Here is a 14797-nt window from a genome sequence, read left to right as displayed (position 1 = left end):
ATGTGAGTAAATACATTTGTGTTTAATGACTTAGGTCTCCATTGTCCATATATACCCAGAAAACAAAATACTGAGACTTTATAGTATGCTGGTCAGACCAGTTACTATGCTCAATTCTGGGCATTCTGGGCACTGCATCTTAACACAAAGTAGATAGACTCACACTAAAAATACACAACAGCTAATACAACAAGATTCCAAGTTTAAAACAAATGATTAAGAAGAAATTAGATTACCTCACAAGAGGTTATTACAGAAGGTCAGGGGGCATGGAGTTGGGGGTAGGGTGTTAGCGTGGATAGAGGACTGGTTGTCAAATAGGAGGCAGAGAGTGGGGGTCAATGGGTGCTATTCGGATTGGCGGATGGTGACTAGTGGAGTGCCCCAGGGGTCGGTGCTGGGGCCTCAGCTATTTACCATTTATATAGATGATCTGGAGGAGGGAACTGAGTGTAGGGTGTCGAAATTTGCTGATGACACCAAAATTGGTGGAAAGGCAAATTGTGCGGAGGGTGGGGAGAGTCTACAGAAGGATCTAGATAGGCTGGGCGAATGGGCCAGGAAATGGCAAATGGAATTTAATGTTGGCAAATGCAAGGTGGTCCACTTTGGTAGGAATAATGGTAGGAAGGATTATTACTTACGTGGAGAAAAACTGCAGCAGGCGACGGTGCAGAGGGACCTCGGGGTCTTTGTGCATGAGTCGCAAAAACCCAGCTTGCAGGTGCAGCAGGTGGTCAGGAAGGCAAATGGGATGCTGGCCTTCATCGCGAGGGGGATTGAATATAAAAGTAGGGAGGTCTTGCTGCGGCTGTATAGGGCATTGGTGAGGCCGCAGCTGGAGTACTGTGTGCAGTTTTGGGTGCCGTACTTACGCAAGGATATTTTAGCCTTGGAGGGAGTGCAGAGGAGGTTTACTAGGCTGATGCCGGAGTTGAGGGGGTTGAGCTATGAGGAGAGGCTGAATAGATTAGGCTTGTACTCGTTAGAGTTTAGAAGAATGAGGGGAGATCTCATTGAGACGTATAAGATGATGAATGGGATGGATAGGATAGGGGTGGAGAGACTCTTCCCACTCAGAAAGGACAGTAGGACTAGGGGGCACAGCCTCAAGATAAAGGGGGGGCGGTTTAGAACGGCGTTGAGGAGGAACTTCTTCACTCAAAGGGTGGTGAATCTCTGGAATTCTCTGCCCGTTGAAGTGGTGGAGGCTGCCTCGCTAAATATTTTTAAGATGTGGGTTGATGGGTTTTTGATGAGAGAGGGGATTAAGGGTTATGGGGAGAGGGCGGGAATGTGGAACTGAGCCACAACAGATCAGCCATGATCTTATTGAATGGCGGGGCAGGCTCGAAGGGCTAGTTGGCCTACTCCTGCTCCTATTTCTTATGTTCTTATGCCTTATGCCTAAAATGAAGATGATTAAACTGTATATATAACTTTAATACTTTAAATTAATTACAGGTAATTATTTTGAAGCAGGCCAATAAAGTTGTGCTGCGGGGTACAAACAAAGATCAATGAAAAATTAGAACAGAAACCAGAAAAACAGTTTTGCCCAGCGGTAAATGGTTTTACAAAAGGTTTGCAACAGCCTCATCTACTGGCCATAGTGAGGCACAGTAAGAAGTCTCACAACACCAGGTTATAAGGAAGCACTTGCGTATTTGAGATAAAGGTAGCATCAAATTAAAAGAAAAAATTTAAAGTCCAACCAAAATTGTGAGACTTCTTACTGTGTTTACCCCAGTCCAATGCCAGCATCTCCACATCACAGTGAGGCATACAGTGTTTAAAAAAAAATCAGTCCCATTTTGGCCTGCAACGCAGGTTTCTGTCCAGTCTCTAGAATTCCACAGGCTTTACCAGAATTTTAAACATTCTCAAGAAAAGCACTATTTTTTCTTGTGAATTTGAATGAAAAACACTTAATGATTTAACATGTGAAAGCACATTCAGGCTGCAACAGTGCCTAGCCGGAACATTAAAAGAAAATATCCTATCTCCAATACCAGCTTTATGTAGAAACTTGGATAAATTGCAGGAAACGATCTTCAAAACGTCAGTAAACATTATGTTTCATCCAATAACTCATTTTATTTGTAAATAATGGAATGACTTTGGCAACTTTTCCAATCCAATGGGGTATAATAAAATACAGTAAAATCCCAATGAGTCAAATCCCAAGGGATTCACCCACAAATTTGCTTTAAGCAGAGCTTTGTGATAGCCAAGGAGGCCCCTTTCCCATCTGAAGGTATCTCAATGTAACCCAATATGCCTGCAAATGTGCTCCAAGTCAAAAACAACAGATTCAAATGCCAAATGAAAATGCGTAATGCTGTACATGTGTGAAAAGTCTTTACTTATTTTATTCAAATCTTACAATGGCCCAAACATGTGACAAGCATTGAAAATCATGAGGTGTTATCTCTGGAAAAACTTTGGAATCTTTTTCTGCATTACGTGCTTTGTCTTGAATCAGTCCTGCCATCCGTCACTGGAGGTGCACTTCACTCCACTTGGTCCAACTTCTTTGTAAGTGCAACATCCCTTTTACTGTAGAATTGAACTCATAGCAGAGATTGTTCTGTGCTTGCACTGCCTTGAACCACATTAACAGAGCTTCTTCAATATCAGGACAGGCAGCCATGTCATCCTCTGAATTTCTACTATCGTAGGCATCGTTCTATGGGATTTGCTATTCTTTCAGCAGGAATGGTTAACTTTACATAGCCACAATTTTACATCATTTGAGTATATGACATATTGCGATTTCACTGCAGGAGCAGGATATTTGGAACCTCTGGCCATTTCTACCATTCTAGAAGATCAGTGCCAACTTCTATTTCAACTTTAACCACTTTTCTGCTTGACCCCATACCTTCGTAATGTCCAAAAATCTATCAATCTCAGCTTTTACTATGTGCAACAATGGAACATCCACACTCCTCTGAATACAGAACTTGAAAGAAACACAATTCTCCGAGAGAAGGAATTTCTCACTTCAGTCCTAAATGGCTAACCTCTGTTTTAGGCTTTCCAAATATGGGAACCATCTCAGCATCTACCTTGTTGAGCAATCCATCCCTCAGAATAGTTTCTAGCATTTTCTCCACTACCTGTCAGGGTAACCGATCTGTAGTTCTGTTTTCTCTCACCCCTCTTTTAAATAGTGTAGTTACATTTGCTACCAATCTGCAAGATTTTAGGACATGAGTCTGACTGCACGGTGAGTGCTGCCTGACTGTGAGGAGTGCTTTTGGAGTTGGGCGAAAACAGGAAATTCAAGTGGTAAATTATAAGGAGGTAAGTAGTCATTAAACTTGCTTTCAGGGTGAGCTAAATTAGTTCTTATTTGGGAAGTTAAAAGCTACACTCTAGTGCATTCCTGCAACAGGAATCAGCTGAGTCAGCTCTCAACTGAACTTGGCTGGTTGTTTGTACAACTAGTTAAAACCAGTTCCAGGGCTTTGTAAGTTGTGCCTATAGAAACAAAGGCTTCACAGTGCCGCTCTGACTGCACGGTAAGTGCTGCCTGGCTGTGAGGAGTCCTTTTAGCGTTAGGTGAAAACAGCAAGTTAGGTGAAAACAGGCAGCAGAAGCTACAAGGGAGAGCACTGATCGGTCAGTAAGAGTTATTCTTAATTCTTAATTTAACAGGCAGCCGTTCACGTGGGGAGAGAAGAAGAAATGTAGTCGTAATACGTTACGGGGATAGTATAGGTAGGGGCATTGACACTGTTCTCTGTGACCAGGACCAAGAATCCCGAAGGTTGTGTTCCCTACCTGGTACTCGGGTTCAGGATATCTCTTCTGGGCTGCTGAGGAACTTGGAGTGGGAGAGAAAAGACCCAGTTGTCATGGTCCACATAGGTACCAATGACATAGGTAGAACAGGAAAAAAGGTTCTGCTAAGGGCAAATGAACAGCTAGGAGCTAAATTAAAAAGCAGAACCAAAAAGGTAATAATCTCTTGATTACTGCCTGAGCCACGAGCAAATTGGCACAGGGTCAATAACATTAAGGAGGTAAACGTGTGGCTCAAAGATTGGTGTGGGAGGAATGGGTTTGAATTCATGAGACATTGGCACCAGTATTGGGGAAGAGGGGATCTGTTCTGATGGAATGGTCTTCATCTGAATCATGCTGGGATCAGAGTCCTTGCGAATCATGTAACCAGTGCTATAAAGAGGGCTTTAAACTAAATATTGGGTGGGTGGGGATGGAGAGGGGGGTTCAGTTGTATGGCAAATTAGAAAATCAAATTTAAAGGGAAGAGTAGAAGTGCAGGTTAATGGAGCTGAGGGCTCAGGAGAAGTTAGTAAAGTATCCAGACCATGTATTAAAACAGTATAGATGGTGGCAAAAATCTAACCTCAAAAATGGGGAGAAATATGAGAAGGGAGGTGATCAATGCAGGACTGAGGGTGTTGTACCTAAATCCTTGCAGTATACGGAACAAGGTAAATGAGTTTGTTGCGCACATTGAAATTGGCCAGTACGATGTTGTGGACATCACAGAGATGTGGCTGCAAGGGGATCAGGGCTGGGGTCTAAGTATCCAAGGATATGTGTCCTGTCGAAAGGACAGGCAGATGGGCAAAGGGGATGGGGTTGCATTGTTAGTAAGGAGTGAAGTTAAATCAAAGTGATAGAGAATCAAAAGGCATAGAATCTCTGTGGGTAGAGTTGAGGAATTGCAAAGGTAAAGAGACCCTGATGGGAGTTATGTACAGGCCGTCTAGCAGTAGTCAGGATGTGGGGCAGAAAATAAAGCAGGAGATAGAAAAGGCATTTAAAAAAAGGCAATATTACAATAATCATGGGGGACTTCAATATGCTGGTGGACTGGGAAAATCAGATAGATAGTGCATCCCAAGAAAAGGAATTTGTGGAATGTCTAAGAGATGGCTTTTTGGAGCAAGGTTGTGGCACAGCCTAGCAGGGAACAGGCAATTCTGGATTTGGTGATGCATAATGAGGCAGATATGATTGAGGAACTTAAGGTGAAGGAACCCTTAGGAGCAGTGACCACAGCATGATAGAATTTAATCTGCAGTTTGAGGGGGAGAAGCTGGAATCAGATGTAATGGAATTACAATTATATAAAGGTAATTACAAAGACATGAGGGAGGAGCCAGCCAGAGTTGATTGGGAAGGGAGCCTAGCAGGGAAGACAGTGGAACAGCAATGACAGGAGTTTCGGAGTTATTCAGGAGGCACAACAGAAATTCATCCCAAGGGGAGGACGAGGCATTCATGGCTGATGAGGGAAGTCAAAGACAACATAAACACAAAAGAAAAAGCATACAAAGTGGTAAGGATTAGTGGGAAGCCAGAGGATTGGAAAGCCTTTAAAAGCGAACAGAGAACAACTAAAAAAGCAATAAGGGTGGTGGGGGGTGGGGAGGAGAAGATTAGATGAGTGTAAGCTAGCTAGTAATATAAAAAGTGATAGAAGTTTACAAAATGTTGAGAGGAATAGATAGGGTGGACTCTCAGAGGCTATTTCCCCGGGTTGAAATGGTTGCTACGAGAGGACACAGATTTAAGGTGCAGGGAGGGAAGTTCAGAAGTGATGTTAGGGGTAAGTTTTTCACTCAGAGGGTGGTGAGTGAATGGAATCGGCTGCCGTCAGTGGTGGTGGAGACGAACTCGCTGGGGTCTTTTAAAAGACTTCTGGATGAGTATATGGGGTTTAACGAAATTGAGGGTTATAGATAGGTCTGTAGGTGTTGATGTGATCGGCACAACTCGTGGGCCGAAGGGCCTGTTTGTGCTGTAGTGTTCTATGTTCTATAAAAGACAGGAAGAGTTTTTTTCAATATATAAAAGGTAAGAGAGAGAGGCAAAAATAGCCATTGGAAAATGAGGCTGGAGAAACAATAATAGGAAACAAAGAAATGGCAAAGCAACTGAATAGTTAGTTTGCATCAGTCTTCAAGGTGGAAGGTATCAGTGGGATGCCAGAGCTCAAGGAGAGTCAGGGGCATAGGTGAGTATATAGTGGCCATCACGAAGGAGAATGTTCTGGGGAATCTGAAAGGTCTGAAGGTGGATAAATCACCTGAACCGGATGGACTACACCCCAGGTTCTAAAAGAGATTGCTGATGAAATTGTGGAGGCATTGGAGGTGATCTTTCAGGAATCACGGGAGGCAGGGAGGGTACCAGAAGACTGGAAAGTAGTTAATGTAACACTGCTGTTTAAGAAGGGAGGGAGGCGGCAAATGGGAAATTATAGGCCGGTTAGCCTGACTTCGGTCATTGGCAAGATTTTAGAGTCCATTATTAAAGATGTACTTGGAAGTGCATGATCAAGTAAGACAGAGTCAGCACGGCTTTGTCAAGGGGAGGTTGTGTCTGACAGATGTTAGAATTCTTTGAGGAGTAACAAGGAAGTTAGATAAAGGAGAACCACGGACATGATTTATTTAGATTTTCAGAAGGCCTTTAACAAGGTGTCGCATTGGAGATTGTTGAATAAGTGCCCATGGTGTTAAGGATAAGATCCTGGTGTGGATAGAGGATTGGCTGACAGGCAGAAGGCAGAGATTGGGGATAAAGGGGTCTTTTTCAGGATGGCAGCCAGTGACTAGTGGTGTGCCTGAGGGATCAATGCTGGGACCACAACTTTTCACAATATATATTAACAATTTGGAGGAAGGAACTGAAGGCACTGTTACTAAGTTTGCAGCTGATACAAAGATACGTAAAAGGGACATGTTATATTGAGGAAGCCGGAGGACTGCAAAAGGACTTGGACAAGTTAGGGGAGTGGGCAAAGAATTGGCAGATGAATACAATGTGGAAAAGTGTGAGGTTATGCACTTTGGAAGGAGGAATGGAGGCATAGACTATTTTCTAATTGGGAAAATGCTTAGGAAACCAGAAACATAAAATGACTTGGGAGTCCTTGTTCAAGATTCTCTTAAGGTTAACGAGCAAGTTCAGTTGACAGTTAGGCAGGCAAATGCAATGTTAGCATTCATGTCGAAAGGGCTAGAACACAAGAGCATGGATGCACTTCTGAAGCTGTGTAAGTCTCTGGTCAGAACCCATTGTGAGCAGTTTTGGGCCCCATATCTAAGGAAGGATGTGCTGGCCTTGGAAAGGGTCCCAAGGAGGCTCACAAGAATAATCCCTGGAATGAAGAGCCTGTCGTATGAGGAACGGTTGAGTACTCTGGGTCTGTACTCGTTGGGAGTTTAGAAGGATGAGGGGAAATCTTATTGAAACTTACAGGATACTGCGAGGCCTAGATAGAGTGGATGTGGAGAGGATGTTTCCACTTGTAGGAAAAACTAGAACCAGAAGGCACAGCCTCAGGCGAAAGGGACAATTCTTTAAAACAGAGATGAGGAAGAATTTCTTCAGCCAGAGAGTGATGAATATGTAGAATTCTTTGCCACAGGAGGCAGTTGGAGGCCAGGTCATTGAGTATCTTTAAGATAGAGAGATTAGTTCTTGATTAAAAAGGGGATCAGGCATTATGGGGAAAAGGCTGGAGAATGGGGATTAGAAAAATATCAGCCATGGTTGAATGGCGGAGCAGACTTGATGGCCTGAGAGGCCTAATTCTGCTCCTATGTCTTATGATCTAATATGACTTAAGATAACAGGAACAGAAATCTGATGGGTTGTAATAGCCATAAGCACACACTAAGATGATCAAACATTTAATAGGATACAAGATTCTTTGATTTACTAAAACCAAAGGTTTATCATCTGTGCAGGGCAGTGGGCTAAGGCTGAGTAACAGAGTAGGAATGAATAAATATTCTAAATTTTAATTAACTGGCTTACAGAAATCAGGATATATTTATGTAGAACTTTCCTTCAGGAGGGAAGTGGTTTCAGAATTTCAATAGTGTTGTCCTGCTAAATGGTGCTGTTAATGTATTATTTGACATGTAAAATGGCTGGTGTGTACCTAACGTTGTGTATCACCCCAAAAGATACTCAATCAATAATCGTCTCAGAAAACATTCAATACTTATGGTGTCAATAAAAATGGACAAATGAATAAGGTAATACATTTAATATAATTTCAATGCATTGCACCTTTAAATTGAAATCAAAATAAAAGAATTTCAAAGTGTGCATTCATGAGTGCACAAAGGAATGCAGCCCACGTGTGGAAACAATCCTATGTATTGAAGAAAACCAGAACCCCCTTAAAACTCTTGGAAAACAACAGTGAGTCCAAGCAGCAAGAATCCTTGGAGCAACACCGGAAAGAAACAATTGGTAAAATTAAACTAGGACATGATCCAAAAGTTCCTTACCTGATCAGAAACTTCACCTTCTTACCTATTGAACATAAGCTTATGCCACCCTGAACAGGGATCATGGACCTCCCCTATTCTTCAACCTCCCCCTCCTCCAACATAGCATATGGCTACATCCCCTATCTAAATGCCAGTCTTCCACCAACAGCACTCACCCCTGCCAACCAACTACATACGGTAGTTTTTCCGCCAGCTTGTTAACCTTATTTCATTTCCTCACTCTGACTGCAGTTCCCTGTACAGTGATATCGAGACGCATTTCTCACTTCCTCAAATGCCAGCTATTCAATTATCTCAGATGTTCTAAACCCTGCTGTTTTGCATTCCCTTTTCTCAGCACATCTTCCCTCTCACCTACCCATGCTTATCTCCTATCCTCCCCAACCCTGCTTGGCCTGAAAAATTCAAATTGGCCTTGAGAAATTAAGTATTTTATATAAATTCAAGACTTGGTTATAACCAAAGATGTATTTTCAAGCAGCCATTTAGTTCTGCTGTATGATAGTCCCTGATTTCGCTATAACCAACTCTGGCCGCCCACAGTTTGGGTCTGAGTACCTACGTGTTGGAAAAAAACAAATTATAATCGTTTATTCATGCAGAGTGTAAACTTTCTGTATGACCTTACTTGCTTTGTTTAAAGAAAATTAATATAGGTTTACCTACTCATGAGAAAATGATGTGATTAATGTAGACATATTAAGCTGAGCCAGGTTTTGGACGAACATCCCAATCCAGTTCTCCAGTACAAAAATGCCCATTATCCAATGAATTGCCTACCTAATCCAAAACTAATAAAGTAAACAGCTGCAGAAAGTAACAATTAGGGTGATAATTTTCTGTAATTAGAAAGTTAGGCATTTTGTTCTGTACAACCCACTAGAATAATGCTTTCTCTCATGTCACCCCAAATGTTAAAGCCAGCATGCTAAGGAGTAACAGTAACAGCTGTGGGCAGGAGGATTAGCAGGAGAAAACATTCTCCAGAAACTACTCTCTCACTGCTTGTCTACCCAGCTTTAATCTCCCATGGTATAAGTAGGCCTTTTCAAACTGTTTCCAGACAGCCAAGGCCTCTGTGCAGCCATCCAACACCAGTGGACTCGCCATGACCATCGAGGCTGCAGCTGAGAGTACAGTGAATTCAATGACTCACATTGTCAAGGAGTATCCGCTGACTAAACTTTGTGCGAGTCTTACAGAACTCCTTCTAGCCAATGACAAAATTATTGCTTGGTTCTAGGACCATGAACGGACTAAATGAATAAATATCATAACTAGAACGAATCGAGAAAGGTTCCATTCACAAATATGATCAGTCATCTTGAAGAGCAAAAGAAAAATCAACCTTTTATTTTTTTAAAAAAGGAAAATCTGTAAAACAAAAACAGTTTTGTCGTAGCAATAGCAAAGGCAAAGGGGCTTTTTAAATATACAGTTAATTCATTGGAAAAAGAAGACATTCTCAAAGTAAGAGTTTATTTTCTTGAACAAGTTGTGTTAGCACAGACTCGATCCGTTCTTTTCTTCAGAATTCAGCAAACAATTCTCAAAGATTCTGGATTGACTTCCTTTGATAAGAGGGTCAAAAATAAAGGTTTGCTGTTTTCTAATTAAACCACACTGTTTACTGTTTGATAGCAAACTGGGCTACAGTTTTTTGAATTCAACAAAGAGCAACCAAACTCACAGGAAACAAATCCCATTGCTGCATTCACAACAGAACCCCCTTCACTAGTGACTATGGTGCTATTTTGGATCCAGTGTAATTGAAGAAAACGTTTCCAAACTCAATGCGGGCGTGATGGAAACAAGCTCCCTATTCTTGTAAAAAGATTTTAAATAAACAACTGCAAATTAAGTTCTGGAAGGAACAAATTCAATATTTTAAATATGGGGAGAACTGAATCTTGAAACCTTGATGGCGCTGCAATCCCATAAATTTGGTTGGAGCTATTACTGTGACATCTGAGCTTCCATTGCCTGTGCTGTCCATTCTGGGGCAGCTTGGCTGATCTTCTCCAGTAAATTGTTCACTTGGAAACAAAGGGACTGGATCTGTTTGTCCCATGTGGGCAAAGCTTCACGAGCTGAAAGAAAAATAGATATAATAGTAGATATAATACCAGTCTAATTCGCCAAAAACAAAAGATATGTTGTTTGAAGAGCGCTGAAGTACTAATGTATTGTGGCAGAATGATAGAGTTGTGACTTCTCCTAATAATAGGTTTCTGATTTTAGTTGCGACAATGTAAAGCAGGGGGAGCAGGTAAGTTATAAAGATAGGAACTACAATATGCTAGTGAACTCTTTGAGCCTATTCCCCATTCAATTAGGCCGTGGCTACCATGTATCTTAATTTCATTAACCCAGCTTTGCTCCAACTCTCTTGAGATATCCTTATCCAATAAAAATCTCAGTCTTGAAATATCAATTGACCCAGCATCCAGGTTTAACGGGCGACAGAAAGGAGAATGAAATCAATCAAGGCACCAAGTCTTAGTCCACATTTACTGACACCAACCCTCCCACCCCCCGAACAGTTAGTAAGTCAATGAATCCAGATTATCATAAGAACAACGTCACTTAGGCTACTTGCCAGAAAGTCCATAACAGTTTTCCAGCATCAGAAGAAACCAGAAAAGACTGATATTAGAAGGGGAAGAAAAAAAGGTAGTTAAAGATACTTTAATTAAAATGTTTGTTTTTCTTATATGCAATTCAGAGGCCAGAAAACCTACTGTACATTGAAGTTTGTACATTTACCTCCAGCCACCTATCGAGTGCGGGAATTAAAAAAAAACACACATCGTAGTCTCACTTCAGCTCAATTAGGGTTCAGATGACAGATGAGATGCTATAGGTTTTCTTATTGCTACCTTCCTTCCAGTGAAAAATTCACTTAATCGTTTTTTTTTAAACCAAGTATCCGTCCCCATTTTGTCTTTTCTACCCCAAAATATGCAGACAAAATTAATTATTGCCAATTAAATAGGGCCATTTCTTGAACATTCTATTCGGGGGATAGACACATTTCAAAGAGTAGATCTTTGTAACATTTAATTTTTTCTTTTCAATACAGATGTCAAGTTAGCTGCGAGTCAATAGTGAAATGAGTATACTCCATTCAGAATGGATAAGTGGACTGGAGGGGAGAGGGGGAAATGTAAGTAATTGGTTAAAAATCAGTAGCATTGCTTAAGTGCTGATGAATATGATGCACTCATATCAGAAACCAGCATAGCTGCTTGCAATTTCTTGTCTCTTTATGTCTGTAGAAAATAGATCAATAGTTGAAAGTAGAGGGAAATTACACATTTTTGTAACTCAAATGAATCAATAAAAATCCTTCTACGGCGGATGCATCAATTAATAAATTGCATCAGAATTTTTTAATAATCATTTTCTTTCTACATATTTTAAGTAAATGTCATAATTTTATTCATTTACACCTGTGAATATGTGCCAATTAACTTTCTCCAGAGTTTCTACATCAGCTGGGACTCTCATTTGTTAAGACTTCCAAAATACATAAAGACATAGCCATCTGTTAAGCTAATTTTATCAACACAATGACCTCTTTCCTAAAGTAAATTCAGAATTTTGTGTATTAAAGCCAAAGAGGAGGCATCTAAACTGCCCAGAAAAAGCACCAAACTGAGGACTGGGAGAAATTTAAAATTCAGCTAAGGACAAAGGGGTTAATTCGGAAGGGAAAAATAGAATAAGTAAGTTTGCACAAAACATAAAAACTGACTGCAAAATCTGCTGCAGGTATGTGAAGAGGAAAAAAAAAGGCTGACGAATATAAATGTAGGTCCCACACATTTAGAATCAGGTGAATTCATAATGGGCAACAAAGTGATGGCAGACCAGCTGAACAAATATTTTGGATCTGTCTTCACAAAGGAATAACCTTCCAGAAATATTAGGGGACACAGGGTCTAGCATGAAGGAGGAACTGAAGAAAATCCTTATTAGTTCAGAAATTGTATTGGGAAAATTGCTGTAATTAAGACCCAATAAGTCGCCAGGGCCTGATGCTATGCATCCCAAAGAACTTAAAAGGCCCTAGAAGTAGTGGACACTTTGGTGATCATTTTCCAGCATTCTATAGCTGTTGGAAGAGTTCCAATGGATTGGAAGGTAGCTAATATAACTCCACTTTTTAAAAAAGGAGAGAGAAAACAAGGAATTGTAAATCAGTTAGTTTGACATTTCCTTCTGAAGTAGAGAGCCAAGAAATTGCAAGCAGCTATGCTCCATCCTGATTTCTGATCCAAGTCAGCATGATTCACTAAAAGAGAAATCATGCTTGATAAATCTTCTGGAATTTTTTGAAGATGTGGCCAGTAGAGTGGACAAGGGTGATCCAATGGATATCGTATATCTGGACTTCCAAATGGCTTTCGACAAGGTCCCATACAAGAGATTAATGAGCAAAATTAAACATCATGGTACTGGGGGTAATGTATTGACATGGATAGGGAACTAGTTGGCAGACAGGAAGCAGAGTGGGAAGAAATGGGTCCTTTTCAGAGGGGCAGGTGGTGACAAGTGGGGTACCGCATGGTTCAGTGCTGGGACCCCAGCTGTTCACAATATACATTAATGATTTGGATGAAGGAATTGAATGCAATATCTCCAGATTTGCAGATGACACTAAGCTGGGTGGCAGTGTGTGCTGTGAGGAGGATGCTAAGAGACTACAGGATGACTTGAACAAGCTGACTGAGTGGGCAAATACAATAAAAAGGTAGATAAATATGAGATTATCCATTTTGGTGGTACAAACAAGAAGGAAGATTATCTGAATGGTGGTAGTTTAGGAAAACGTGATGCACAACATGACCTGTTGTTATGGTGAAATAGTTGCTGAAGGTTGGCATGCTGGTACAACAGGTGGTGAGGAAAGCTAATGGCATGCTGGCCTTCATAGCAAGAGGATTTGTGTATAGGAGTAGGGATGTCTTGCTGCAGTTATACACGGCCTTGGTGAGGCCATACCTTGAGTATTGTGTGCAGTTTTAGTCTCCTTGCCTGAGAAAGGATGTTCTTGCTATCGAGGGAATCCAGCAAAGGTTCACCAGACTGATTTCCAGAATGGCAGGACTGAGATATGAAGAAAGACTGGACTGATGGGCTTGTACTCACTGGAATGTAGAGAACTAGAGGGGATCCCATAGAAACATATAAAATCCTAATGGGACTGGACAGGCTAGATGTGGGAAGAATGATCCAATGTTGGGGAAGTAGAGAACTATGGGTCACATTCTAAGAATAAGGGATAAGCTATTCAGGACTGAGATGAGAACGAACTTCTTCACTCAGAGTTGTGGAATTCTCTACCACGAAAAGCTGTCAGAGCCAGTTTGTTAGATATATTCAAGAGGGAGTTGGACGTGGCCCTTGTGGCTAAAGGGATCAAGGGGTATGGAGAAAAAGCAGGAGTAGGATACTGAAAAGTGCATGATCAGCCATGATCATATTGAATGGTGGTGCAGACACCAAGGGCCAAATACTTTCTATATAAAGAACAAAGGACAGTACAGCACAGAAACAGGCCTTTCGGCCTCCATGCCTGCACCAGTTATATTCCCGTTTGTTCATATGCCTATCAAGATAAGTCTTAAATGTGGCTAATGTGTCTGCCTCAAACGCCTCACTTGACTGCATTCCAGGCGCCCATTACCCTCTGTGTAAAAAAGCTTCCCCACCCCCCAACATCTCCACTGAACCTTCCCCCCTTTATCTTGAACTTGTATCCCCTTGTAATTGTCATTTCTGCCCTCGGAAAAAGCTTCCAACTTTTCACCCTGTCTTTACCTCTCATAAATTTTATAAACTTCTATCAGGTCGCCATTCAGCCTCCATCTTTCCAGGGAGAACAATCCCAGTTTATTCAATCTTCCCTCATAGCTAATACCCTCCATACCAGGAAATACCCTGGTAAACCTTTACTGGACTCTCTCCAAAGTTCACTCCTCCTTCTGGTAGTGTGGTGACCAGAACTGGCCACAGTGTTTCAAATGTGGCCTAACCAACGTTTTATACAACTGTAACATAATTTGCCAACTTTCATCCTTGACGCCCTATCTGATGAAGGCAAGCATGCCATATGCTATCTTCACCACCTTTTTCTCCTGTGCTGCCATTTTTAAGGATCTGTGGACCTGTACTCCAGACCTCTGTGTTTCCATGCTATTTTATAGCTCCTACCTAAATTGAATCTACCAAAATGGATCACCTCACATCTATCCAGGTAAAATTCCATCTTCCATTTCTTTGCCCATTTTTCCAGCCTATCTATATTCTGCTGTATTCTCTGACAATCTTCATCACTATCCACAACTCCGCCAATCTTTGTATTATCTGCAAACTTTCTAATCAGACCAGCTACATTTTCTTCCAAATCATTTCTATATATTACAAACAGCAGAGGTCCCAGCACTGATCCCTACGGGACACCATTAGTTACAGACCTCCATTCAGAAAAACACCCT

General features: G+C 41.3%; 1 protein-coding gene across 4 annotated transcripts in view; it reads right to left on the bottom strand.

The window, feature by feature from the left end:
• Nucleotides 1-9618: 9618 nt before the first annotated feature.
• Nucleotides 9619-14797, bottom strand: part of cops4 (COP9 constitutive photomorphogenic homolog subunit 4 (Arabidopsis)) — a 62700-nt gene continuing 57521 nt past the window's right edge. For all 4 annotated transcript variants that reach the window (XM_080190479.1, XM_080190489.1, XM_080190499.1 and 1 more), the window contains exon 10: nt 9619-10384. In XM_080190479.1, coding sequence (XP_080046605.1) covers nt 10251-10384 — 134 coding nt within the window. In that variant the 3' untranslated portion in view covers nt 9619-10250. The remainder of the gene's footprint in view (nt 10385-14797) is intronic.

This window comes from Carcharhinus amblyrhynchos, chromosome 1, assembly GCF_965287045.1.
Source record: "Carcharhinus amblyrhynchos chromosome 1, sCarAmb.v2.hapA, whole genome shotgun sequence".
Classification (NCBI taxonomy): Eukaryota; Metazoa; Chordata; class Chondrichthyes; order Carcharhiniformes; family Carcharhinidae; genus Carcharhinus; species Carcharhinus amblyrhynchos.
The sequence above is the reverse complement of the archived record's forward strand: the minus strand, read 5'-3'. Positions and strand labels throughout refer to the sequence as shown.